This window comes from Electrona antarctica (assembly GCF_951216825.1).
Source record: "Electrona antarctica genome assembly, chromosome: 4".
NCBI classification, from domain to species: domain Eukaryota; kingdom Metazoa; phylum Chordata; class Actinopteri; order Myctophiformes; family Myctophidae; genus Electrona; species Electrona antarctica.
Genome location: NC_136809.1, coordinates 7,684,019 through 7,711,137, shown reverse-complemented (window position 1 = coordinate 7,711,137; position 27,119 = coordinate 7,684,019). Strand labels below are relative to the sequence as shown.

Here is a 27,119-nt window from a genome sequence, read left to right as displayed (position 1 = left end):
TTTGGTCAAACCTCGTGACTTCCATTGGAAAAGCATTGGGGCGGCCATGAAACACAGGCAGAGCACAGCGCAGTTGTTCTTTATGTGTGTACGAAGCCTCACTCAGCGTAAATCAGATTTAAATTTAAATCAGACAATGGATAAATAAACAAGAATCCTATTGGACATATAACGTGAGTGCTGGAAATGATTTTCTATGGACTGTATCTAGCAGAACCGTGCACCCGTCACATTATTACTTTGAACTACTCAACTGAGTGCTTGCTTCTTTTCCTTTCTACTAATGTAACACAAGCAGGAGGCATGCAGTAACAATAAGAGAGCATAAGGCTATTAGCTATTAGGGCAGATTCACCGTTCTATGTCTATGGCCTCCATCACGTTGCGGCGTTCAGAGTATGGGTTTCATGGGTAAGTCTCCCGATTGGCTTAGAGGCAGGCAGCCTAGCGGCAGCCAATCATGAACTGAGGTCGTCAGTAACTAAATGTAGATCAGCTCTGCAAGCTGAAAGAAATGGAGCATCAGTAGGGAGTCAGAGGCTGCATAGGCTGCATATAAGGCCTCACTCACACATAAGACACACTTGTGTCCTGTGTGTTCCGTGTGTCATGGCCGCCTCAATGCATTTCCAATGGGAGTCACATGGGTGGAAGATACAACCTTGTTGCATGGCTGTCTTCTGCCCTCGCCCACCCATGCAACAAAGTTGTGTCTTCAAACCATGTAACGCAATAGGGAGTCAGAAATAAGGCTGCATAAGGCAGTAGGGAGTCAGAAATAAGGCTGCATAAGGCAGTAGGGAGTCAGAAATAAGGCTGAATAAGCATTTGGAGTCAGAAATAAGGCTGCATAAGACAGTAGGGAGTCAGAAATAAGGCTGCATAAGGCAGTAGGGAGTCAGAAATAAGGCTGCATAAGGCAGTAGGGAGTCAGAAATAAGGCTGCATAAGGAAGTAGGGAGTCAGAAATAAGGCTGCATAAGGCAGTAGGGAGTCAGAAATAAGGCTGCATAAGGCAGTAGGGAGTCAGAAATAAGGCTGCATAAGACAGTAGGGAGTCAGAAATAAGGCTGCATAAGGCAGTAGGGAGTCAGAAATAAGGCTGCATAAGGCAGTAGGGAGTCAGAAATAAGGCTGCATAAGGCAGTAGGGAGTCAGAAATAAGGCTGCATAAGGCAGTAGGGAGTCAGAAATAAGGCTGCATAAGGCAGTAGGGAGTCAGAAATAAGGCTGCATAAGGAAGTAGGGAGTCAGAAATAAGGCTGCATAAGGCAGTAGGGAGTCAGAAATAAGGCTGCATAAGGCAGTTAGGGAGTCAGAAATAAGGCTGCATAAGGCAGTAGGGAGTCAGAAATAAGGCTGCATAAGGCAGTAGGGAGTCAGAAATAAGGCTGCATAAGGCAGTAGGGAGTCAGAAATAAGGCTGCATAAGGCAGTAGGGAGTCAGAAATAAGGCTGCATAAGGCAGTTAGGGAGTCAGAAATAAGGCTGCATAAGGCAGTAGGGAGTCAGAAATAAGGCTGCATAAGGCAGTTAGGGAGTCAGAAATAAGGCTGCATAAGGCAGTAGGGAGTCAGAAATAAGGCTGCATAAGGCAGTAGGGAGTCAGAAATAAGGCTGCATAAGGCAGTAGGGAGTCAGAAATAAGGCTGCATAAGGCAGTTAGGGAGTCAGAAATAAGGCTGCATAAGGCAGTTAGGGAGTTAGAAATAAGGCTGCATAAGGCAGTAGGGAGTCAGAAATAAGGCTGCATAAGGCAGTAGGGAGTCAGAAATAAGGCTGCATAAGGCAGTAGGGAGTCAGAAATAAGGCTGCATAAGGCAGTAGGGAGTCAGAAATAAGGCTGCATAAGGCAGTTAGGGAGTCAGAAATAAGGCTGCATAAGGCAGTAGGGAGTCAGAAATAAGGCTGCATAAGGCAGTTAGGGAGTCAGAAATAAGGCTGCATAAGGCAGTAGGGAGTCAGAAATAAGGCTGCATAAGGCAGTAGGGAGTCAGAAATAAGGCTGCATAAGGCAGTTAGGGAGTCAGAAATAAGGCTGCATAAGGCAGTTAGGGAGTTAGAAATAAGGCTGCATAAGGCAGTAGGGATTCAGAAATAAGGCTGCATAAGGCAGTTAGGGAGTTAGAAATAAAGCTGCATAAGGCAGTAGGGAGTCAGAAATAAGGCTGCATAAGGCAGTAGGGAGTCAGAAATAAGGCTGCATAAGGCAGTAGGGAGTCAGAAATAAGGCTGCATAAGGAAGTAGGGAGTCAGAAATAAGGCTGCATAAGGCAGTAGGGAGTCAGAAATAAGGCTGCATAAGGCAGTAGGGAGTCAGAAATAAGGCTGCATAAGGCAGTAGGGAGTCAGAAATAAGGCTGCATAAGGCAGTAGGGAGTCAGAAATAAGGCTGCATAAGGCAGTAGGGAGTCAGAAATAAGGCTGAATAAGGCAGTAGGGAGTCAGAAATAAGGCTGCATAAGGCAGTAGGGAGTCAGAAATAAGGCTGCATAAGGCAGTAGGGAGTCAGAAATAAGGCTGCATAAGGCAGTAGGGAGTCAGAAATAAGGCTGCATAAGGCAGTAGGTAGTCAGTAATATGGTTGCATAAGGCAGTAGGGAGTCAGAAATAAGGCTGCATAAGGCAGTAGGGAGTCAGAAATAAGGCTGCATAAGGCAGTAGGTAGTCAGTAATATGGTTGCATATAAGGCAGCAGGGACTATAAAATCCTCAGTGTTGATTTAACTCTGAGATGGTACAAATAAAATCAAAGTAACACCGAGGACTGGATAGTGTGTACATGTGAACGGCCCGGAGGCTTATTTTCCAGTCAGTGTATGGAAAACTATCTCTGGAATCAATAGATGCCCTCGTCTGCTTGTACAGCAGGTAATTAGATGAATTATGCCGCTCTAAGTGCTCATCTTCCCCCACTTTACCTACAGCGGAGCCCTTTTATCAGGGAAAGTTGATCGCTATAAAATGATAGCGTGGAACGCACGCACGCACGCACGCACGCACGCACGCACGCACGCACGCACGCACGCACGCACGCACGCACGCACGCACACACACACACACACACACACACACACATTCGTCAGTGCTACTTGGACAGGCACATTGATTGCCTTGGGTTTCACACTTCACGGTCCCATTAAAATGTGCACGCACACACACGTGCACACAAATAATAAGCAATCCACAGTAGTGTAGGTTCACTCGCTTAATGGGCTCTAATCAAATTGAAGATTGGAGTATAATGTGGCAGAGATATATTTCATATAGATAATAGTCACACACTCTCCGTACCATCCTTGCATTAAAGTGTGTTCATTCACAGAAGCTTTTTTTATTTAATTTGGTGGCAAACTTGAAGTTTTGCTGTCACGATCTGTGTCCTTTCTGTTCTATTTCTGTTGTGTTTTCTAGTGAACCTTGTTCCTAGTTTTAGTTAGTGTTTTACTTTTCTGTTGTGTTCCTTTTATTTTGTAGTATTTTTAGTGTCCTGGTTTCCCCTGTAACTACTGTTACCTGTGATTATTAGTTTTCTCTGTGTCCTGTTAGTCTCCTCCTAACGTCTGGGTTTCCGAGGCTAGTCTCCTCCTAGGTTCTAGCCAATCCCTAGTCTCCTCCTAGGTCCTAGCCAATCCCTGTGTTGATTATCAGTTGAGTTCACCTGTGTCCTTGTGTTGTTCCCAGTGGCTGCGGTTACATGCACAAAATGTATTCAGAATGAATGAATTCATAACGAACAGAGATTCATACCCAACTGTTTACATGGAACCTGAATAAAAGTATTCCTATTCCTCAATATTGTTTACATGACCAAAGCATTCATTCGGAATATATATAGAGATGGACAACCCATAACCGTTATCCGTTAAGAAATGAATAACCGACAAACACTAACGGCTATTAACTGATAAAATAAAACAAATATATATTTTGAAACGCCTAGTCCCTGCAACCACACGCGACATCCACCCAAAACAACCTCAGAACAAAAAAAAAACGCGCATGAAGCGCGTAAAGAGAAGTGGTGTTTGGGACATTTTTTCCCAAAAGATTAAAGAATGATAATGAGGTTACATAACGTCGGATGGTCGAAAAGGATATACTGTATTGCCCATCAGCGTGGTCAATGGCGAGGGTTTTCAGGAGTTGCTGCCTTGCAAAACAGACTGTCATGCAGGGGTCTGTCGAATTGGAGCCCATTTTAAAGAAAACATAAAGCTAAAATTGTAACTGGCTAGTTGAGTGGATGCGTGTGGCTCTATACAACCTACTGTTGGCCTTCACTCACCAGTCACCACAGAGACTAATTTGACAATTACGTGTCACTATATTGACGAGGAGTGCACATTAATTCATCCGTCAGTCAGCCGTCACACAGAATATGCCCGACAGACACAGCACTGGCAGACAACCTGGTAGGTAAACTCAACGATGCGGTGGAGGCTTGGGGACTTACTGGGAAAGTGTGCATGTGTTCACAACAACAACACCACATGCCAATTCCCCCGCCCGGGTGGAGTGGGACACGGTTCCATGTTTCACCCAAACACTGCAATTGGCAATCACAGACGGGTTTGTAAATAGCGCATTTTATTATGGAAAAAAATGTGTATTTGTCTTTTTTAATGGGTAAAATAGTGCATTTCTGCATGCATAAAATATCTCCAAATAGCCATCCCTGCTTTGGACATGGGCAAAAAGCCTACTAAGGGCATTACATGCAAAATAATATGTATTCCAAACTCCCAGTAGCATTACTCCAGGGCTCCGTACAAAGTGTTTACATGGTAAATACTGTATATCCTGATTCAAACGCAGTTGGAGGAAACACATCGACTCACTGGCCTTGGAACGTCTCGGAATCCCCCAGGAGGAAGTCACTAATGTTGCTCTGGAGAGGGAAGTCTGGAGCACTCTGGTGGAGCTGTTGCCCCCGCGACCCGACTACGGATAAGCGGTTGAAGATGGATGGATGGATGTGGGGGGGTGACGTGCAGTAAAGGCCGTCGGGATCGGGAGTCGAACCCGCGGCACACTGCCAGACTGGATTACCAGCCAAGGTGCCTGATGTTGAAGGTCATTATTGATTCTACAAAAGACTTGTAGAAGGCCTGCAGGATCGATGGTGAAGCTTCCTCATCTTCCTGAGGAAGAACAGCCTTTGTTGACACTTGGAGTGAATGTTCTCCGCGTTGGTCTTGAATGTGAGCTTATGGTCGATGGTAGTGCCGAGGTATTTATACTCTTCGACACGTTCTATTGCCTGGTCATTTATCTCTAGGGCCGGAGGTGGAGATAAATGGCCAGGCAATAGAACGCGTCCTTGTGGCTTTGTCATTCGTTTTTGAGTTAAAGCACTTTGAACCAACCTCTGCCTCAACCTGCATTTCGGTCCTATACATTCTATCCTGACTCGAACCGTGATAATTATTGTCTGATACTGTAGTTGTAAATCACTGTAAATCGCTATATTGATTGATAAGCTAAAAGCAATTGGTTTTGATAGTAAATCAGTGAGCTGGATGCAGGAGAGAACAGGTGGTGGAGGAGGTGAAAGTTACAGAACACTGTCTCCACCCTCTCTCCAGTCCAGACATCCCAAAACAAACTGGTCAGGCTACTGCTTGGCCTTACTCCTACAACTCAATACCCGTACTCATTTTACTAGGTTTGGATGGCTTAGGGTAGATTACAGAGTATAGGTCTACTTCAACAACTTGCAATGGGCCTGGTCTACAAGATATACGCCTCACCACGGCGGCGGTGGCTCAGGGGTAGAGTTCCCGGATGGTAACCGCAAGGTCGCCAGTTCGAACCCGGGCTCCCCCAGAGTTAGTGTCGAAGTGTCCTTGAGCATGACACTGAACCCCAAATTGCTCCTGATGTGCTGGTTGGTACCTTGCATGGTTTCTGCCGCCATTGGTGTATGAATGTGTGTGTGAATGTAATGCACAATCTATGTAAAGCGCCTTGGATAAAAGCGCTATATAAATGCACCATTTACCATTTACCACAAAGACACCCATGTACCTGTCAAACTATACTTTCTAAACGTCAATTCCGTCCCTAATCACAACACAGGGAGTTCCACAAATCACGATCAACCCAGATTCAGCTCAAACAAGGGGTTAAATTAAATTAGCTCATATGCCAGACAAATGTGGAATGCCATAGGACTCCCACTAGTCATAAAGGAATGTGAATCCCTCTCCTTCAAAACCGCTCTCAAAGAGCTCTTATGGTTACTGGTGGCTGCAATTCCAAACTGGCCCCAGTGAAAAACTTAAAGTAAACTTAAAGTAGGCTCTACTACAATAATAGTTCTATTGATCCAAGCCGGAACACAATCGATTGAACGATAATTAAAATAAACATGCACTGAAAATGCCCACGGACCACCCATCTGATCGAATGGGATCTTGGCTATACAGGCTTAATTTCCATATAGCTGAGTGGAAAAAAATATACTGCATAATAATAATATGAAATGCCTATAGTATAATTGAACTTCTGGTAACAACTGGAAATATATAAACTATTATACACAGGTGATTATCCACAACTTAAGAGGGAGGATTGGACTTTAATTCTCTATAGCCTATTACTAATACTATAGCCGTATATATAGAATTCAAGGCACTATTATGCTATTAGTCAGTGCCTTAATTGGTATGTAGCTATGTATACTGTAGCCTAGATATACCGATGGATGCATGGGTGGATACCTAAAACTTTGTTAATAGTGTTGAAAAATAATGACTTCCAGCAACTGCAGGTGATTGGCCCATATGGCCAATAATACACTATCCGGGAATGTCCTCAATCATCCGTCATTCTGTCGTTTTGTGCGTTACAGGCGCTCACAGACCCTCATCCATTCCATCCTGTCTTCCCTCTCCCCTCCCCTCTCCTCTCCTCTCCTCTCCTCTCCTCTCCTCTCCTCTCCTCTCCTCTCCTCTCCTCTCCTCTCAGTGTGAAGTCTGTCCTCTCTCCTCATCCTCTGGCGGGGCAGCCCCCTCCCCTCCTCCGTTAGGTTTCTCTCCAGCAGCAGCAACATATCCAGCACCGGTCCGGCCGGGACAGACAGATAGGATAGGCTGTACAAGAACAGCAAAACAGCAGCGCTCGTAACACAGCGGTCGTCCTTCATTATTTAAACGGTACATTCGCGCTGAGGCGGCAGTATAGTGGGACACACACCCCTAGTCTGTCTGTCTGTAGCCCCGACGCGCACCGGCGTTACAACAAGGCTTTCGATGGCGTGCTAATAAGAAGTGAAGGAGAAGGACACACTTACATAAAATGGTCCAATAATAATTGTAATTTTCGCTGTGTGGACTGAACGAATCGCGGCTCCGTCGATGTGAAGAGATCAGGGAGCATGAAGTTTGCAGTTGCGGTGTTGTGGTTGTTATCATTATCGTCTCCCAGTAATGCCACCATTGAAGGTAAGTAGAGACAAAACAGACCACGTACGATCATATAATGCATCTGTAAGATTCTTGTAGCCGATCCTAATCCTATACAGTACTGCAGAGCGAAACGCTGATCGATGCAATGATTGATTGATGGGAACTGACACCCATATCCGACGATGTAGGCTATAGTGATTTTGTTCGTTCAAAACGCAAAACCATTAAAGGCAAATCATAATTTAATTAGTGTTGTGCTGTCATAAGAAGGCATTGGCATATATTGCACGCCCAGCATCACCACAATACACGTGCCTATATATTGCGGGGGTTATAGGCCGGGTTAGGGTATGAGTAACGGTAGTTTAATAAACAATAACGGACACTTTATACATTCATAAAATGATGAATGTAAAGTGTCTGGGAGGGGGTGGGGGGTGGGGGGTGGACCCGGTGGGGTCATTGGTCAAACGAACGGACCACATCAATTATTTATTATTATAGGGTGGGAGTGTAGCGCCCTCGTGGGGATGCGGTAAAGTAAGGACGCCTGTTCCATAATCCAAGAGTCTCTCCCTTCAAGACAAGTTACAGTATATTTCAATGCCCCTCACGGTGCACTATGGGTGTCAATGCCCCTCACGGTGCACTATGGGTGCAGCACCTGTACAGCTCTGTTCATTTATTGTTGAGTGTTTGCATCGCCGGCTGCAGCTGATGGTTCAAACTCCCGTAAATCCTTTTACACCACTCCAATCTGGCCTGGCTGGGATGGAGAGTCAGTCTATACTCCTGCATGGCAGACCAGACCATAAATCCTACCTGTCAGAGCCAGATGCACTCTGTCTCTCTCTCTCTCTCTCTCTCTCTCTGTGTGTGTGTGTGTGTGTGTGTGTGTGTGTGCGTGCGTGCGTGCGTGCGTGTGAGAGGGAGAGAGAGAGTGAAAGAAGGAAGGAGGGGGGGGGGGGGGTATTTATTTATTGTGATGTGATGACATTTGTTGACGGAAGTGATTAATCCACCTTTACGTCTTTTTAGCCTCCAGTTCAAGCATCATCCCTGTAGCCAAGTAGCCAAGCCGAGAGAAACATAACATCTAGTTTAGAAACTACATGAGGTGACATTTTTAGGGCCTGCTCCATGCCCTAATAGGCTACTGTAAGTAAGTGTAACGTGCATGTCTGTGAGCTGCATATTTCTCCTTTGCACTTCACGTGCACACAGAAGATGATGGACAGCTTCATACCTGTGATTCCCATTTCAGTGGTGCTGGTGCGTGCGTGCCAGCTGTGAACAGATGGTGGCATGGGGAAGGTGATGATCATGTGATCTGCCCGTAGACAGTGCTGCGCGATTCTTGCTCAATCTCAGCTTTCTCCCCGCAAAAAATTGAGATCACGATTCTCACACGATTCTAACATTTTCCATGATAACTTATTTTATTGTCTTTTGTCTCACTCTGTGCCCAGAGTGTGCCACGCCATGGCCCTGATGTTTCCCCCCTTGTTCCTGGCGGCGGTGGCTCAGGGGTAGAGTGGCTGGATGGTAACCGCAAGGTTGCCAGTTCGAACCCGGGCTAGAGTTAGTGTCAAAGTGTCCTTGAGCAAGACACTGAACCCCTAATTGCTCCTGATGTGCTGGTTGGTGCCTTGCATGGTTTCTGATACCATCGGTGTATCTATGTAAAGCGCCTTGGATAAAGGCGCTATATAAATGCACCATTTACCCCTGGTGATTCCATGATTGTCACTCAGTATGGGCTCCACCCGGATGCACAGGTGTGAACTGTTGGCCTAATGACTGCCTAATTGGCCAGAGACTATATAGCCTCCCAGGCTTTCATTTTCGTCTGTGCAAAAATGTAAAGCCTGGAGGAACGCATTGGCCACTCTGGTCTAGAAATGGGAGTGAACGCTTCCGGGTGGGCGTCGCTCTAAATGATGTGACGTAGCACTGCACTATATAGGGGGGGAGAGGAGGGGCCGGGGGTGACTGACACATCGGTGAGATCCAATCAGGGCGTGCGCAAATCTCAGCCGCGACCCGCCCCCTCTAGACCAGAAACACGTTTTAGCTCAGGCTAGCCAGAGACTATTAAAAGTGTCTGTGACTGCTCTATGTGCTGGATGGATCATTGTATTGTCACGTTGTTTGTGGGTCCTGTCTATTCTCCCTGTGACGTGTGACGTATACCTTGGTTTGGATTATGTTTTATAAGTTAACCCATTTAGGACTGATTCTAAAAAATGTCTTCTAAACAGTTTTGCTGAAAAACCTATATCTTTCTATATCAGTGGTGCTCAACCATTTTCATGTCAAGGAATTATCTGTATTTTACTGAGTTGTTCGAGTTAGAAAACGTTGAAACGATTTAAAAAAAATAGCAGATCTACAACCTCATAGCGGAGCACTCTGTGCACTCTGTGCCGCGCTATGAGCTTGTAGAGCTGCTATTTTGGGAAGTTGTATTTATACAACGCAGTTTCGGGAGAAGAGACCTCCTTCCGCTTGACCTTAACCACTCTTCCCTCATTATCAACAACTCCTCCCTCCTTATCAAACTCACCTGCCTTTCATTATCACCCGGCCAATCCCCGGTGCAATCACCACAGTATAATTACACCTGCGATCTCTCAACCAAGTTGTTTGTTCTGCTCCACGACAGACCAAACATGGGTTGTGAGTACTGCACTTATAGATCGTCTATTTTCACTATTCCTCAAAATCGCCATCCTCCTCCACCCCAACCTCCTCCTTCCCCCTCGATTCTCTAGGAATCCAGGGGGGGCAGTGACGGAGCAGAGACGACCAACCGCTCATTCCGAGTAGAGCAAAGATGAGCTCCAGAGAGACTATGCCCCCACCCTGAGTCTCGCCCTGCCTTGGGTTCCTCACTCCACTTCGCATTCATCTTGTTCTGTTTCAATAAACTGTTAATCTTGAGCGAAGGTGTGGTCTCTTACTAGTGAATCAATAGCTAAAGTATAACATAATGCTTAAAACACCAAAAGGGGTTCCCGTCCTGAATGGGTTTTAACCCATTTAGGCCTGAGGCCGATTCTAAAAGCGCCTCTAAATCCTGACCTAAGTTTTCTGAAAAACGTAAAATATTTATATAGCAGCATCATTTTTTTTAAAGTAATGCAATCGTTATTTTGTCATCCTGGGTCTTCTGATTTTACTTTGATATAAGTTCTGCGTGTGGGACTGTGGGTCCAGAACACATTCTGGGGGTTCCTGACAGTGAGTTCTGCGTGTGGGACTGTGGGTCCAAACACATTCTGGGAATCTGGGGGTTCCTGACAGTGTGAGTTCTGCGTGTGGGACTGTGGGTCCAGAACACATTCTGGGGGTTCCTGACAGTATTGAGTTCTGCGTGTGGGACTGTGGGTCCAAACCCATTCTGGGGGTTCCTGACAGTATTTAGTTCTGCGTGTGGGACTGTGGGTCCAGAACACATTCTGGGGGTTCCTGACAGTCTTTAGTTCTGCGTGTGGGACTGTGGGTCCGAACACATTCTGGGGGTTCCTGACAGTGTGAGTTCTGCGTGTGGGACTGTGGGTCCAGAACACATTCTGGGGGTTCCTGACAGTATTTAGTTCTGCGTGTGCACGGGACTGTGGGTCCAAACACATTCTGGGGGTTCCTGACAGTATTTAGTTCTGCATGTGGGACTGTGGGTCCAAACACATTCTGGGGGTTCCTGACAGTATTTAGTTCTGCATGTGGGACTGTGGGTCCAAACACATTCTGGGGGTTCCTGACAGTATTTAGTTCTGCGTGTGGGACTGTGGGTCCAGAACACATTCTGGGGGTTCCTGACAGTATTTAGTTCTGCGTGTGGGACTGTGGGTCCAGAACACATTCTGGGGGTTCCTGACAGTATTTAGTTCTGCGTGTGGGACTGTGGGTCCAGAACCCATTCTGGGGGTTCCTGACAGTCTTTAGTTCTGCGTGTGGGACTGTGGGTCCAGAACACATTCTGGGGGTTCCTGACAGTATTTAGTTCTGCGTGTGGGACTGTGGGTCCAGAACCCATTCTGGGGGTTCCTGACAGTCTTTAGTTCTGCGTGTGGGACTGTGGGTCCAGAACCCATTCTGGGGGTTCCTGACAGTCTTTAGTTCTGCGTGTGGGACTGTGGGTCCAGAACACATTCTGGGGGTTCCTGACAGTATTTAGTTCTGCGTGTGGGACTGTGGGTCCAGAACACATTCTGGGGGTTCCTGACAGTATTTAGTTCTGCGTGTGGGACTGTGGGTCCAGAACCCATTCTGGGGGTTCCTGACAGTATTTAGTTCTGCGTGTGGGACTGTGGGTCCAGAACACATTCTGGGGGTTGCTGACAGTATTTAGTTCTGCGTGTGGGACTGTGGGTCCAAACACATTCTGGGGGTTCCTGACAGTATTTAGTTCTGCGTGTGGGACTGTGGGTCCAGAACACATTCTGGGGGTTCCTGACAGTATTTAGTTCTGCGTGTGGGACTGTGGGTCCAGAACACATTCTGGGGGTTCCTGACAGTATTTAGTTCTGCGTGTGGGACTGTGGGTCCAGAACCCATTCTGGGGGTTCCTGACAGTCTTTAGTTCTGCGTGTGGGACTGTGGGTCCAGAACACATTCTGGGGGTTCCTGACAGTATTTAGTTCTGCGTGTGGGACTGTGGGTCCAGAACCCATTCTGGGGGTTCCTGACAGTCTTTAGTTCTGCGTGTGGGACTGTGGGTCCAGAACCCATTCTGGGGGTTCCTGACAGTCTTTAGTTCTGCGTGTGGGACTGTGGGTCCAGAACACATTCTGGGGGTTCCTGACAGTATTTAGTTCTGCGTGTGGGACTGTGGGTCCAGAACACATTCTGGGGGTTCCTGACAGTATTTAGTTCTGCGTGTGGGACTGTGGGTCCAGAACCCATTCTGGGGGTTCCTGACAGTATTTAGTTCTGCGTGTGGGACTGTGGGTCCAGAACACATTCTGGGGGTTCCTGACAGTATTTAGTTCTGCGTGTGGGACTGTGGGTCCAGAACACATTCTGGGGGTTCCTGACAGTCTTTAGTTCTGCGTGTGGGACTGTGGGTCCGAACACATTCTGGGGGTTCCTGACAGTGTGAGTTCTGCGTGTGCACGGGACTGTGGGTCCAAACACATTCTGGGGGTTCCTGACAGTATTTAGTTCTGCATGTGGGACTGTGGGTCCAAACACATTCTGGGGGTTCCTGACAGTATTTAGTTCTGCATGTGGGACTGTGGGTCCAAACACATTCTGGGGGTTCCTGACAGTATTTAGTTCTGCGTGTGGGACTGTGGGTCCAGAACACATTCTGGGGGTTCCTGACAGTATTTAGTTCTGCGTGTGGGACTGTGGGTCCAGAACACATTCTGGGGGTTCCTGACAGTATTTAGTTCTGCGTGTGGGACTGTGGGTCCAGAACCCATTCTGGGGGTTCCTGACAGTCTTTAGTTCTGCGTGTGGGACTGTGGGTCCAGAACACATTCTGGGGGTTCCTGACAGTATTTAGTTCTGCGTGTGGGACTGTGGGTCCAGAACCCATTCTGGGGGTTCCTGACAGTCTTTAGTTCTGCGTGTGGGACTGTGGGTCCAGAACCCATTCTGGGGGTTCCTGACAGTCTTTAGTTCTGCGTGTGGGACTGTGGGTCCGAACACATTTTGGGGGTTCCTGACAGTGTGAGTTCTGCGTGTGGGACTGTGGGTCCAGAACACATTCTGGGGGTTCCTGACAGTATTTAGTTCTGCGTGTGCACGGGACTGTGGGTCCAAACACATTCTGGGGGTTCCTGACAGTATTTAGTTCTGCATGTGGGACTGTGGGTCCAAACACATTCTGGGGGTTCCTGACAGTATTTAGTTCTGCATGTGGGACTGTGGGTCCAAACACATTCTGGGGGTTCCTGACAGTATTTAGTTCTGCGTGTGGGACTGTGGGTCCAGAACACATTCTGGGGGTTCCTGACAGTATTTAGTTCTGCGTGTGGGACTGTGGGTCCAGAACACATTCTGGGGGTTCCTGACAGTATTTAGTTCTGCGTGTGGGACTGTGGGTCCAGAACCCATTCTGGGGGTTCCTGACAGTCTTTAGTTCTGCGTGTGGGACTGTGGGTCCAGAACACATTCTGGGGGTTCCTGACAGTATTTAGTTCTGCGTGTGGGACTGTGGGTCCAGAACCCATTCTGGGGGTTCCTGACAGTCTTTAGTTCTGCGTGTGGGACTGTGGGTCCAGAACCCATTCTGGGGGTTCCTGACAGTCTTTAGTTCTGCGTGTGGGACTGTGGGTCCAGAACACATTCTGGGGGTTCCTGACAGTATTTAGTTCTGCGTGTGGGACTGTGGGTCCAGAACACATTCTGGGGGTTCCTGACAGTATTTAGTTCTGCGTGTGGGACTGTGGGTCCAGAACCCATTCTGGGGGTTACATTACATTACATTACATTACAGTCATTTAGCAGACGCTTTTATCCAAAGCGACTTACAATAAGTGTATTCAACATAGGTAGGGAACAAAAACTACTAATCACCAGAAGTCTTTAGTGCATTTTCTGCAAAAACAAGCAACCAAGAGTATACCTAGCGCTAAGGTAAAAGTGCAATATATCAGCTACCTATTTCCTTAACCAGATGAGACAAAATAGCTAAATCAAATGAGCATGAGCTAAAACAATTAAGTGTATCGACTAAACAAGATCCAATAAACAATACAACAATAGAAAACAAGCGTTCGTACAACTAGTTAACAACAAGTAGGTCAGGCAGAGAGGAAGGGTAGTGTTTCCTGAAGAGGTGGGTTTTCAACCTGCGGCGAAATATGGGCAGTGACTCTGCTGTCCTAACATCAGTGGGGAGTTCATTCCACCACTGTGGGGCCAGAACAGAAAAGAGTCGTGACCGTGTTGATCGGCCAGAAGGACCCTTGAGTGACGAGGCAATCAGTCGCCCCGAGGTGGCAGACCGAAGTGGTCGGGCAGGGGTGTAGGCATCGACCATAGCCCGGAGGTAGGAAGGAGCTGTTCCTTTCACTGCCCTATAGGCTAACACCAGGGTTTTGAACTGGATGCGGGCCGCTACGGGGAGCCAGTGTAGAGAACGGAGAAGGATGGTTGTGTGGGAGAACTTGGGGCGGTTGAACACCAGACGAGCCGCAGCTTTCTGAACAAGCTCCAGAGGTCTGATGGCAGATGCCGGAGCACCAGCAAGGAGGGAGTTGCAGTAGTCCAGGCGGGAGATGACGAGAGCCTGGATGAGCACCTGGGCTGCCTTCTCCGTGAGGAAGGGGCGAATCCTCCTGATGTTGTAGAGGAGGAATCTGCAGGACCTTGTCACTGATGCGATGTTTGCCGAGAACGTCAGTTGATCGTCCAGGGTCACACCCAGATTTTTCGCAGTCCGAGTTGAGGTCACCACAGCATTATCAATGGTGATGGCCATGTCTCGGTGCGGACAGCCCTTCCCCGGGAGGAACATCAGCTCGGTCTTGTCCAGGTTGAGCTTCAGGTGGTTTGTCGACATCCACGCCGAGATGTCAGCCAGACAAGCAGCAATGCGTGCCTCCACTTGGGTATCAGAGGGGGGGAATGAGAGGATCAGCTGGGTGTCATCGGCATAGCAGTGGTAGGAAAAGCCATGGGAGTGGATGACAGCACCCAGAGATGTAGTGTAGAGAGAGAAAAGAAGAGGACCCAGAACCGAGCCTTGGGGAACCCCAGTTGTGAGCCTGTGTGGTTCTGACACAGACCCTCTCAGCATCACCTGGTAGGAGCGACCCGTCAGGTAGGATGCAAACAGGGAGAGTGCAGAGCCTGAGACACCCATCCCCTCGAGGGTGGAGAGGAGGATCTGATGGTTCACCGTGTCGAACGCTGCAGACAGGTCCAGGAGTATCAGGACGGAGGAGAGAGAGTTCGCTCTAGCGGCATGGAGCGACTCCGTCACTGCCAGCAGGGCAGTCTCTGTCGAGTGACCCACTTTGAACCCAGACTGGTTGGAGTCCAGGAGGTTGTTCTGGTGGAGATAGGAGGACAGTTGTTTAAAGACAGCACGTTCAAGAGTTTTAGATAGGAAGGATAGAAGGGAAACCGGTCTGTAGTTCTTGATCTCAGAGGGGTCAAGTGTCGGTTTCTTCAGGAGGGGGGTGACTCTGGCAGTCTTGAAAGTAGAGGGAAAGTAGCCAGATGTCAGAGAGGTGTTAATAAGGTGGGTTAAGAAGGGAAGAAGTTCAGGTGCAATAGACTGCAACAGAGTGGATGGGACCGGGTCCAGAGAGCATGAGGTGGGGCGACTAGAGGTAACAAGGAGAAGGACCTCGTTAGGGGAGAGGGGAGAGAAGTGGGATAGAGAGGGGATGGGGGGGGGAAGAGGAGTAGATGAAGGTAGAGAGGGGGGGGTGGCAGGCAGACGGGGGTGGGTAGTGCGCAGGGCACCAGCCGGGGGAGGAGGGAAGGAGGATCGGATATCGTTCACCTTCTTGTCAAAGAAGTTGGCGAAGTCGTCAGGGAGGAGGGACGAGGAGGGAGGAGGGGGTGGTGGTTGTAGGAGAGAGGAGAAAGTTTCAAAGAGTTTTTTAGGGTTGGAAGCAGAAGCCTGAATTTTAGTGCAGAAAAAAGCAGCTTTAGCAGCTGATAGAGAGGAGGAAAAAGTAGAAATGAGAGATTGGAAGGTGAGAAGGTCCTCCGGGAGGTTGCCATTTCTCCATTTGCGCTCAGCCGCTCTCAGGCTCCGTCTCTCAGTCCGCACTGAGTCCGACAACCAGGGGGCAGGTGGAGTTTGGCGTGCAGGCCTGGTGGTGAGGGGACAGAGATGGTCGAGAGAAGAGGATAGAGTAGAGAAAAGAAGATCTGTGGCGGTATCAGGGGATAGAAGAGCAAAGGATTCAGGGGCAGGGAGAGCAGAGAGAACAGAAGAGGAAAGATCAGTGGAGGAAAGTGAGCGAAGATTGTGACGTGAGGAAATCATGTGGGTAGGGAGGGGCTGTGAGGGGGGAGAGGAGAGAGAGAGAGAGTAGGACATGAAGTAGTGATCAGAGAGTTTCTTACCCTTTTCACTGGAAAGAGGAGTGACAGACAGGTTAGCAATAGAGCAGCCTCTGGTGAAGATCAGGTCCAGTTGGTTGCCCGCCTCATGGGTAGGAGGAGATGGGGAAAGAACTAGGTCAAAGGCGGCGAGAAACGAAAGTAGTGGGTCTAGCTGCTTCTCAGTCGGGAGGTTGAAGTCACCCAGAAGGATGAATCCAGAGCCATCGACAGGGAAGTGGGAGACTAGATGGTCCAGCTCCTCCAGGAAGCCACCAGCAGGGCCCGGTGGGCGATAAACAACTGCAATGGTGAGCTTGACTGGATGAGAAACAGTGACCACGTGAAATTCAAATGAGGTAGGAGAGAATTGCGACAGTGAAACAGGAGAGCATTTCCATTTTCTGGAAATTAGCAGACCAACCCCACCACCTGTCCGCACGGCTCTGGGAGTGTGAGAGAAAGAGTACACATCTGACAGAGCCGCGGGCGTAGCAGTGTTTTCTGGTCTGATCCAGGTCTCAGTCAGAGCAAGGAAGTTAAGGGAGAGCAAAGATGCGTAGGCTGAGATGAAAGCAGATTTGCCTTCCACCACAGCCGAGTGGCAATTCCAAAGCCCTCCCGTTACCACTTGCTCGACGTGAGTTGAAAGAGTAGGATAGATGAGATTAGTTGTGTCGCGACATCTGGGTGTAACCCAGTGTTTGTGCGACCGCCAGGAAGAAGAGAGGACAGGAATAGGAAGAAAACACATTGTAGATCACTAAACATATACTACAATACACTACTATATCTATCACACTACTATATATGTCACTAATCAATGCTACAGCTTATCGTTCAGTGACGAAGTCGGACTTTGACAAAGTCGCCTGTCGCCTTTGTCCGCCTGGCCTTCGACTTTGTCAAAGTCCGACTTCGTTTGCTGGCCGCCGCTTAACAGCTGACGCTTTCGGCTGGTGGTATAAGGCCACTCCAACTGATTGCTAATCGTCTGCCAGGAGTGCTGGCTAAAGCACTCACTTCACACTTCACAAGGAAATCAAGTGGCCTATACTACTTATCAAGTGGCCTATTACAGGGTGAAACTAGTTACACTAGTCCAAAGTGTCCAAAGCCTACTGCTTGAACACAAACAATACAACTATAAACTACTGACTACCACACAAGCTAATAATATAATACTAATACAAAAGTACTTAGAGTACCACTACCAGCAGTTTGCTAAAATACAAAAGAATGCTACTTACTCAACTAGACAGGGGCCAGGAGCTCCGTTCACTTCAAATGTTGGTTTACACACTGAATTGAATACTCCCAACCTGGCTACTTATCCCTAGAGCTGTGCTGGCTAAAGCACTCACTTCACACTTCACAAGGAAATCAAGTGGCCTATACTACTTATCAAGTGGCCTATTACAGGGTGAAACTAGTTACACTAGTCCAAAGTGTCCAAAGCCTACTGCTTGAACACAAACAATACAACTATAAACTACTGACTACCACACAAGCTAATAATATAATACTAATACAAAAGTACTTAGAGTACCACTACCAGCAGTTTGCTAAAATACAAAAGAATGCTACTTACTCAACTAGACAGGGGCCAGGAGCTCCGTTCACTTCAAATGTTGGTTTACACACTGAATTGAATACTCCCAACCTGGCTACTTATCCCTAGAGCTGTGCTGGCTAAAGCACTCACTTCACACTTCACAAGGAAATCAAGTGGCCTATACTACTTATCAAGTGGCCTATTACAGGGTGAAACTAGTTACACTAGTCCAAAGTGTCCAAAGCCTACTGCTTGAACACAAACAATACAACTATAAACTACTGACTACCACACAAGCTAATAATATAATACTAATACAAAAGTACTTAGAGTACCACTACCAGCAGTTTGCTAAAATACAAAAGAATGCTACTTACTCAACTAGACAGGGGCCAGGAGCTCCGTTCACTTCAAATGTTGGGGTTCCTGACAGTATTTAGTTCTGCGTGTGGGACTGTGGGTCCAGAACACATTCTGGGGGTTGCTGACAGTATTTAGTTCTGCGTGTGGGACTGTGGGTCCAAACACATTCTGGGGGTTCCTGACAGTATTTAGTTCTGCGTGTGGGACTGTGGGTCCAGAACACATTCTGGGGGTTCCTGACAGTATTTAGTTCTGCGTGTGGGACTGTGGGTCCAGAACACATTCTGGGGGTTCCTGACAGTATTTAGTTCTGCGTGTGGGACTGTGGGTCCAGAACCCATTCTGGGGGTTCCTGACAGTCTTTAGTTCTGCGTGTGGGACTGTGGGTCCAGAACACATTCTGGGGGTTCCTGACAGTATTTAGTTCTGCGTGTGGGACTGTGGGTCCAGAACCCATTCTGGGGGTTCCTGACAGTCTTTAGTTCTGCGTGTGGGACTGTGGGTCCAGAACCCATTCTGGGGGTTCCTGACAGTCTTTAGTTCTGCGTGTGGGACTGTGGGTCCAGAACACATTCTGGGGGTTCCTGACAGTATTTAGTTCTGCGTGTGGGACTGTGGGTCCAGAACACATTCTGGGGGTTCCTGACAGTATTTAGTTCTGCGTGTGGGACTGTGGGTCCAGAACCCATTCTGGGGGTTCCTGACAGTATTTAGTTCTGCGTGTGGGACTGTGGGTCCAGAACACATTCTGGGGGTTCCTGACAGTATTTAGTTCTGCGTGTGGGACTGTGGGTCCAGAACACATTCTGGGGGTTCCTGACAGTCTTTAGTTCTGCGTGTGGGACTGTGGGTCCGAACACATTCTGGGGGTTCCTGACAGTGTGAGTTCTGCGTGTGGGACTGTGGGTCCAGAACACATTCTGGGGGTTCCTGACAGTATTTAGTTCTGCGTGTGCACGGGACTGTGGGTCCAAACACATTCTGGGGGTTCCTGACAGTATTTAGTTCTGCATGTGGGACTGTGGGTCCAAACACATTCTGGGGGTTCCTGACAGTATTTAGTTCTGCATGTGGGACTGTGGGTCCAAACACATTCTGGGGGTTCCTGACAGTATTTAGTTCTGCGTGTGGGACTGTGGGTCCAGAACACATTCTGGGGGTTCCTGACAGTATTTAGTTCTGCGTGTGGGACTGTGGGTCCAGAACACATTCTGGGGGTTCCTGACAGTATTTAGTTCTGCGTGTGGGACTGTGGGTCCAGAACCCATTCTGGGGGTTCCTGACAGTCTTTAGTTCTGCGTGTGGGACTGTGGGTCCAGAACACATTCTGGGGGTTCCTGACAGTATTTAGTTCTGCGTGTGGGACTGTGGGTCCAGAACCCATTCTGGGGGTTCCTGACAGTCTTTAGTTCTGCGTGTGGGACTGTGGGTCCAGAACCCATTCTGGGGGTTCCTGACAGTCTTTAGTTCTGCGTGTGGGACTGTGGGTCCAGAACACATTCTGGGGGTTCCTGACAGTATTTAGTTCTGCGTGTGGGACTGTGGGTCCAGAACACATTCTGGGGGTTCCTGACAGTATTTAGTTCTGCGTGTGGGACTGTGGGTCCAGAACACATTCTGGGGGTTCCTGACAGTCTTTAGTTCTGCGTGTGGGACTGTGGGTCCAGAACACATTCTGGGGGTTCCTGACAGTATTTAGTTCTGCGTGTGGGACTGTGGGTCCAGAATACATTCTGGGGGTTCCTGACAGTATTTAGTTCTGCGTGTGGGACTGTGGGTCCAAACACATTCTGGGGGTTCCTGACAGTATTTAGTTCTGCGTGTGGGACTGTGGGTCCAGAACACATTCTGGGGGTTCCTGACAGTATTTAGTTCTGCGTGTGGGACTGTGGGTCCAGAACACATTCTGGGGGTTCCTGACAGTATTTAGTTCTGCGTGTGGGACTGTGGGTCCAGAACACATTCTGGGGGTTCCTGACAGTATTTAGTTCTGCGTGTGGGACTGTGGGTCCAGAACACATTCTGGGGGTTCCTGACAGTATTTAGTTCTGCGTGTGGGACTGTGGGTCCAGAACACATTCTGGGGGTTCCTGACAGTATTTAGTTCTGCGTGTGGGACTGTGGGTCCAGAACACATTCTGGGGGTTCCTGACAGTATTTAGTTCTGCGTGTGGGACTGTGGGTCCAGAACACATTCTGGGGGTTCCTGACAGTATTTAGTTCTGCGTGTGGGACTGTGGGTCCGAACACATTCTGGGGGTTCCTGACAGTGTGAGTTCTGCGTGTGGGACTGTGGGTCCAGAACACATTCTGGGGGTTCCTGACAGTATTTAGTTCTGCGTGTGGGACTGTGGGTCCAAACACATTCTGGGGGTTCCTGACAGTATTTAGTTCTGCATGTGGGACTGTGGGTCCAGAACACATTCTGGGGGTTCCTGACAGTATTTAGTTCTGCATGTGGGACTGTGGGTCCAGAACACATTCTGGGGGTTCCTGACAGTATTTAGTTCTGCGTGTGGGACTGTGGGTCCAGAACACATTCTGGGGGTTCCTGACAGTATTTAGTTCTGCGTGTGGGACTGTGGGTCCAGAACACATTCTGGGGGTTCCTGACAGTATTTAGTTCTGCGTGTGGGACTGTGGGTCCAGAACACATTCTGGGGGTTCCTGACAGTGTGAGTTCTGCGTGTGGGACTGTGGGTCCAGAACACATTCTGGGGGTTCCTGACAGTCTTAAAATGTTTTATTTTTGCGGCTTCCGCCTTTATTTTATATATTTTTTAAAGAGGGACAGACAGTAGGCTGACAGGAAATGGGGAGAGAGATGGGGGAGTGACATGCAGTAAAGGCCGTCGGGATCGGGAGTCGAACCCGCGGCACACTGCCAGACTGGATTACCAGCCAAGGTGCCTGGACCCCTGAGCCACAGCCCAGGCTTCCTGACAGTCTTTAGTCTGTAATTGTATGGTAAGCCATTTTAACATTTAATCAAACACCCTCCTATCTGTAAAATATCGGCTTGCCATAGTAATTGGCAAGCCGATAGCTTGCCAATTACTACATTCAAAATGTGGCGCCAACTATACTGCAGCTTTAAACGGACAACATCAAAGTGCTTGACTTAAACCTCTCATTAAGTCTCTCTCTTGTAGCAAAAACACAAGAGTAACTAAAATGAATTGAGCAGCCAACTAGTGCTGCACGATTCCTGCTCAAATTTAGAAATGAGATCGCGTAGGTGTCTGAATCTTTTTGATTCATCATATTTTTTGCCCGTGGTGTGTTGTGTAAAAGATCACACCCTTGTGAAGTGAGGGGAACTCTTATCATCGTACACCATCATGACGTACACTATGACATCAGACACTATGACGTAACATTGTCCATTCATTGTCAATGGGAATTTAATGTTTGTGTAGGTCAAAGTTTGTGAACATACACTAAAAGGGGCTAGCGCTCTTATCATCATACATCATCATACATCACACATTCTGTGCTTATGTAGGCTATACGGTGCTGCGTTACTACTTGCCTATCAGGTCATGGTTCTTCAGTCGACTGGTAACGTACTGTGCCTGTGGAATGGAGAACCCGGGTTCGTCTCCCGGCCGGCGCTACATTGGTGGCAGCGGTGTGTATGGGTAACCTCTACAAGTATGTTCCCGGGCAGCACAGACCTTAACCTAGTAGTCGACAGCTCCGTCAGTCTCCCTGGGGTGGAGGTCCCCCAGTCAGTCGAGCCTTGCTCCTGGCTGGCGCGCGTGGCCGCGCTTCCAGGTGGGGACGACAACTGTAGGCTATATGGTGCTGCGTTACTACTTGCCTATCGGGCCAGCATGGCTCTTTAGTCGACAGGTAACGTATTGTGCATGTGGAATGGGGAACCCGGGTTCGCCTCCCGGCCGAGGCTACACTCAGCCAATCAAATCATCACACTGTCATTGTGATGTCGACAATATGTACTTTTCTCAGCTAATTAATTCATTGTTATGGGGTGATCAGGTCAGCCAATATAATGTTTGTGTTCACACAAACCCTCAAAGCTGGGCATAGGAGGGGCTAAAGCGCCCCTCAAAAGTGGTAATAATAATTTAGGCATTTATCAGCCACTCTTATCCAGCATAACTTCATAAAAGTGCAAAGTAGCATGAACCCTAGTGTGAGGATGAATAACAGTAGCATGAACCCTAGTGTGAGGATGAATAACAGTAGCATGAACCCTAGTGTGAGGATGAATAACAGTGGTTGTTCTACATGAACCCTAGTGTGAGGATGAATAACAGTAGCATGAACCCTAGTGTGAGGATGAATAACAGTGGTTGTTCTACATTGATGTGTAATGAATGGAAATAACACAAATAATACTTTCGCAACAGTTATTGAGGCTTGGGGATCGAGCTTTTACAAATCATACATGTTAGCTGCTATCCAATGTGAGCTAACAAGTTCAAGGGTCTAGGCCTCTAGGGACTCAGTGGACAGCAAACACAGCCCTACATGTTACAGTACATAATATACTCATGGTGGCCTGTGCCTAACATCTGTTTCTCTCATTGACAATTCTACACAGGCTGTGTGCAATTTGCTCTACTAACTAGTAAGTAAGAAAGTACATTTTATTTAGCACCTTTCGAAACAAATTAAGTTACAAGGTGCTCAACAATGGACACAGAATAAGCAATCAACAAGTTAAAAAACAGGAAACAACAGTAGCACAATGAAGTAAAAATTACAATACAGCAAGCATAAATGAATCCAGTAAACAAAACAAATCACAAAACATAGGCCTGTAAAAGTGAGTCAGGTACTCAACTCAACTACTGACTCGAGATAATTTGATGATATGAGAAATCATATCACCACCAAGTCCTACCAGATCACAGTAGGCTGCGTTCTGTATGGTTGATCATGGCTATACCAACCAGCGACGACATGCATTGTCAACTGATTATGTGGCCGGTTAAAATGAGGTTAGGGTTATATTTAGTGTTAGGGTTTGTAATGCCGGGCAACCACCCCATTCGACCGTTATCATACCATTAAATCGGCGAAATCATCCGTTATCATCACCATCGAATGGGGCCAGTATGGCCATACTGGCATACTCACTGTTTCAGTATGTCATTATCACCGATTGTGACGGGTGATAATGTCACTGATGTCCTGACGGAGGCACGGCGTGTCTGGTGGCCTTGAGCCACGTGAGGCACTGCCGAGCGAGGCGCTAGCCGAGCGAGTCGCCGTGCCGAGCGTTGCGACGGCCACCAGACCCGACTCAGCGCCGTCCGAGTTACGTCCCGATAGGCAGAGAATAGTATAATATTAGTAGCCCCCAGTTTCCATGCGCCGACAAGAGTTGGAAATGTCGGCCAGTATGCCAGTATGGCCATACTGGCCCCATTCGATGGTGATGATAACGGATGATAACGGCCGATTTAACGGTAGCCGTGATCAACGCAGAATGCAGCCTACATAATTTCTCCAAAACGTCCCAATACAACGTTTTGCGCTGGAGACGGTTGCGGTATGTCAGTAGACGCGTCTACTGGAGCATTGATTGCGCTGATTAAACGTGCTTTTGTCCCTTTCAATGCAATTGATGGCATTCGAATCCCAAAAGGTAGATCGTGATCTACCAGTAGATCACAAAGGCTGTGCAGGTAGATCACATGACATGCCCCTAAAACATATATATAACTTAAATTAAAAAATATATAATTTGGCATCTGACACTTGAATTGAATGAAGGTGACTTGATTGATTGACATAAAAAATGACCTATTAAGCCACAATGGAATATTATTTTTCAAGAGTGTTGAGCACAAACATCAGTAGCATTACAAAGTTAGACGTACAAAAACTATTTCCATTTCGCCCCCTCAGGTACATTTGTTTTTACTATTTTCAGCAATGAGATCATACTTCTTTGTTGGTAGATCTTGTTGAGCTGGTCATTTTTAAAGTAGCTCTTAAGTAAAAAAAGTCTGGGCACCCCTGCGCTAAAAAGTGCAAACAAACTACTTAGTACTACAAAGCAATTTAGATACCAGGTAAACATCAAGCCTATAGCTCTGTCCAAACATCATCCTATATAAATAATATAGCATTTGTGGACAAGCAAACAGCTATCTAAATAAACAGATACAAAGTTAATGCAAACATACACCTGCAAAAAATAGCATGATATCAAGAAGTGATAAAAGGAATGATCCGCTCTAGCAGTATAAGGGTGATGAGGTGCGTTTTCAGACTGCGGCAGGAATGAGTGAGTGAGTGAGTGAGTGAGTGAGTGAGTGTTCAGTCCTGACTGAGTGAGTGAGTGAGTGAGTGAGTGTTCAGTCCTGACTGAGTGAGTGAGTGAGTGAGTGAGTGTTCAGTCCTGACTGAGCGCCAGGTCATTGACCAGGTCATTCCACGGTTTAGGACGCATGCAGGAGAGACGAGAGAGAAGAGTCTAGGATCCGTTGGCAGGAATGTCATGGGGAAGGGAGGGACAGACAGACACAAGGGAAGGGAGTGACAGACAGACACAAGGGAAGGGAGGGACAGACAGAATGTCATGGGGAAGGGAGGGACAGACAGAATGTCATGGGGAAGGGAGGGACAGACAGACACAAGGGAAGGGAGGGACAGACAGACAGACAGACAGAATGTCATGGGGAAGGGAGGGACAGACAGACACAAGGGAAGGGAGGGACAGACAGACAGACAGACAGAATGTCATGGGGAAGGGAGGGACAGACAGACACAAGGGAAGGGAGGGACAGACAGACAGACAGAATGTCATGGGGAAGGGAGGGACAGACAGACAGACAGACAGACAGAAGGGAAGGGAGGGACAGACAGAATGTCATGGGGAAGGGAGGGACAGACAGACAGACAGACAGACAGACAGACAGACAGACAGACAGACAGACAGACAGACAGACAGACAGACAGACAGACAGACAGACAGAATGTCATGGGGAAGGGAGGGACAGACAGAATGTCATGGGGAAGGGAGGGACAGACAGACAGACAGACAGACAGACAGACAGACAGACAGACAGACAGACAGACAGAAGGGAGGGACAGACAGAATGTCATGGGGAAGGGAGGGACAGACAGACAGAAGGGAGGGACAGACAGAAGGTCATGGGGAAAGTTTTAATTTTTTTCCAAAAATGATGTTATAGCAAATTCAACGTAAACAAGGCTGAACCAAGGTGGAACAAGTCAGACAGAGCCTGCTGGTCAGGGACCAATCAGAAGTCTGACGATAGGCACATCAGGATAGGCTGAAAGGAAATGTCTCGCTCGCTCACAGTCACTCAGTATGAGGTCTTGTCTTTCCTTTTTTTGTTGATATTTTTGAGGGGTGCTGGCCCCTCCTATGTCCAGCTTTGAGGGTTTGTGTAAACACAGACATTGTCCAAACACAAACATTGAATGCCATTGAAAATGAATGGCCAGTTCATGTTTGTCCCAACACAAACATTGAATTTATGTCATTGAAAATGAATGGCCAGTTTACAGTGTTTGTCCTAACACAAACATTGCATTTTTATCATTGACAATGAATGGCCAGTTTTGAGTGTTTGTGTAAACACAAACTTTGCGTAAACACAAACATTGAAGACGAAGGTGAGGACGCAAATTGTGATTGGCCGGAATGAGATGATGTATGATAATAAGAGCGTCCCTGACTTCACACAGCTTTAGAGTATTCATATTCAGTAGCAGCTAGGGGTCTCTGCGTCTCTCCAACTCTTCAATAAGACAATCGGGAGAAAGTACCCATTCATCAAGTGTTTTTCACTTCCAATTTTGTCTGCTCATTTATTTGTGTCATCACTTGCAAATTCACTTGTTTTATCCTTGTGTCCAAGTAGGTGATGCAAGCTTCAGCAGAGAGGGATGCTTACGCTGGGGGGGGGGGGGGGGGGTTGGTAACCACTTGAACCCTCTAGTCTTGAACTGACTTTCAACTAGTTGGACCGCTTCGTTCCGTCGAAACCAAAATAATCTCTTCGCCAGAAATAACTGCAAGCATCGGATGTTCCCCCTCAGAGTAGAGATGATAGGGTTCAAATAAGGAGGGAGAAGATGCTTAACACACACACACACACACACACACACACACACGCGCGCACGCACGCACGCACGCACGCACGCACGCACGCACGCACGCACGCACGCACGCACGCACGCACGCACGCACGCACGCACACGCACGCACATGCACAGACACAAATACAATGCATCCTCCTAATTTCATCACAGAGGAACTACCCTTCCCCCAAGCCTACACTTAATCAATACCAGCCCATCTCTGCTTGAACTCCATCATCTACTACTCTCTCCGCACGCACGCACGCACGCACGCACGCACGCACGCACGCACGCACGCACGCACGCACGCACGCACGCACGCACGCACACACACACACACACACACACACACACACACAGGATAGCATTTATGGAGCTTTGGGGTACTGCGTTTGTCAGATCTTTAGACAGGTCTGAGTGTGTCCTGACTCTGTGCAAAGGGAGGTAAGGCCAGATTCATGTACGATAATGTAATTGGTTGGAAGCCAGCCAGGGCCGCACATTCAAAATAGCAGATCTACAAGCTCACAAAGCATTTGCGGTGGTGCAAAGCTTTGTAAGGTTGAGGATGGGCTATTTTTGGCGTGCCACAGGATGCATAAGCAAGTATTTAAATCTGCATCTGTGCAAGAAGAGCACACACTCAGCTCCGAGTCCACATAATATGAGCCATGAATACAGCC

The 27,119-nt window shown here is 47.8% G+C and overlaps 1 protein-coding gene across 3 annotated transcripts in view; it reads left to right on the top strand.

Annotated features, from left to right (window-relative positions):
* Positions 1-27,119, top strand: part of LOC306921610 (neuronal acetylcholine receptor subunit non-alpha-3-like) — a 101,595-nt gene that overhangs the window by 40,953 nt on the left and 33,523 nt on the right. Inside the window, exon 1 of one of the 3 annotated variants that reach the window (XM_079498819.1) lies at positions 7,112-7,448. The exons of the other annotated variants lie outside the window; for them this stretch is intronic. Coding sequence (XP_079354945.1) covers positions 7,382-7,448 — 67 coding nt within the window. The 5' untranslated portion in view covers positions 7,112-7,381. Of the gene's footprint in view, positions 1-7,111; positions 7,449-27,119 lie in introns of those variants that run through there. 3 annotated transcript variants of the gene reach the window in all.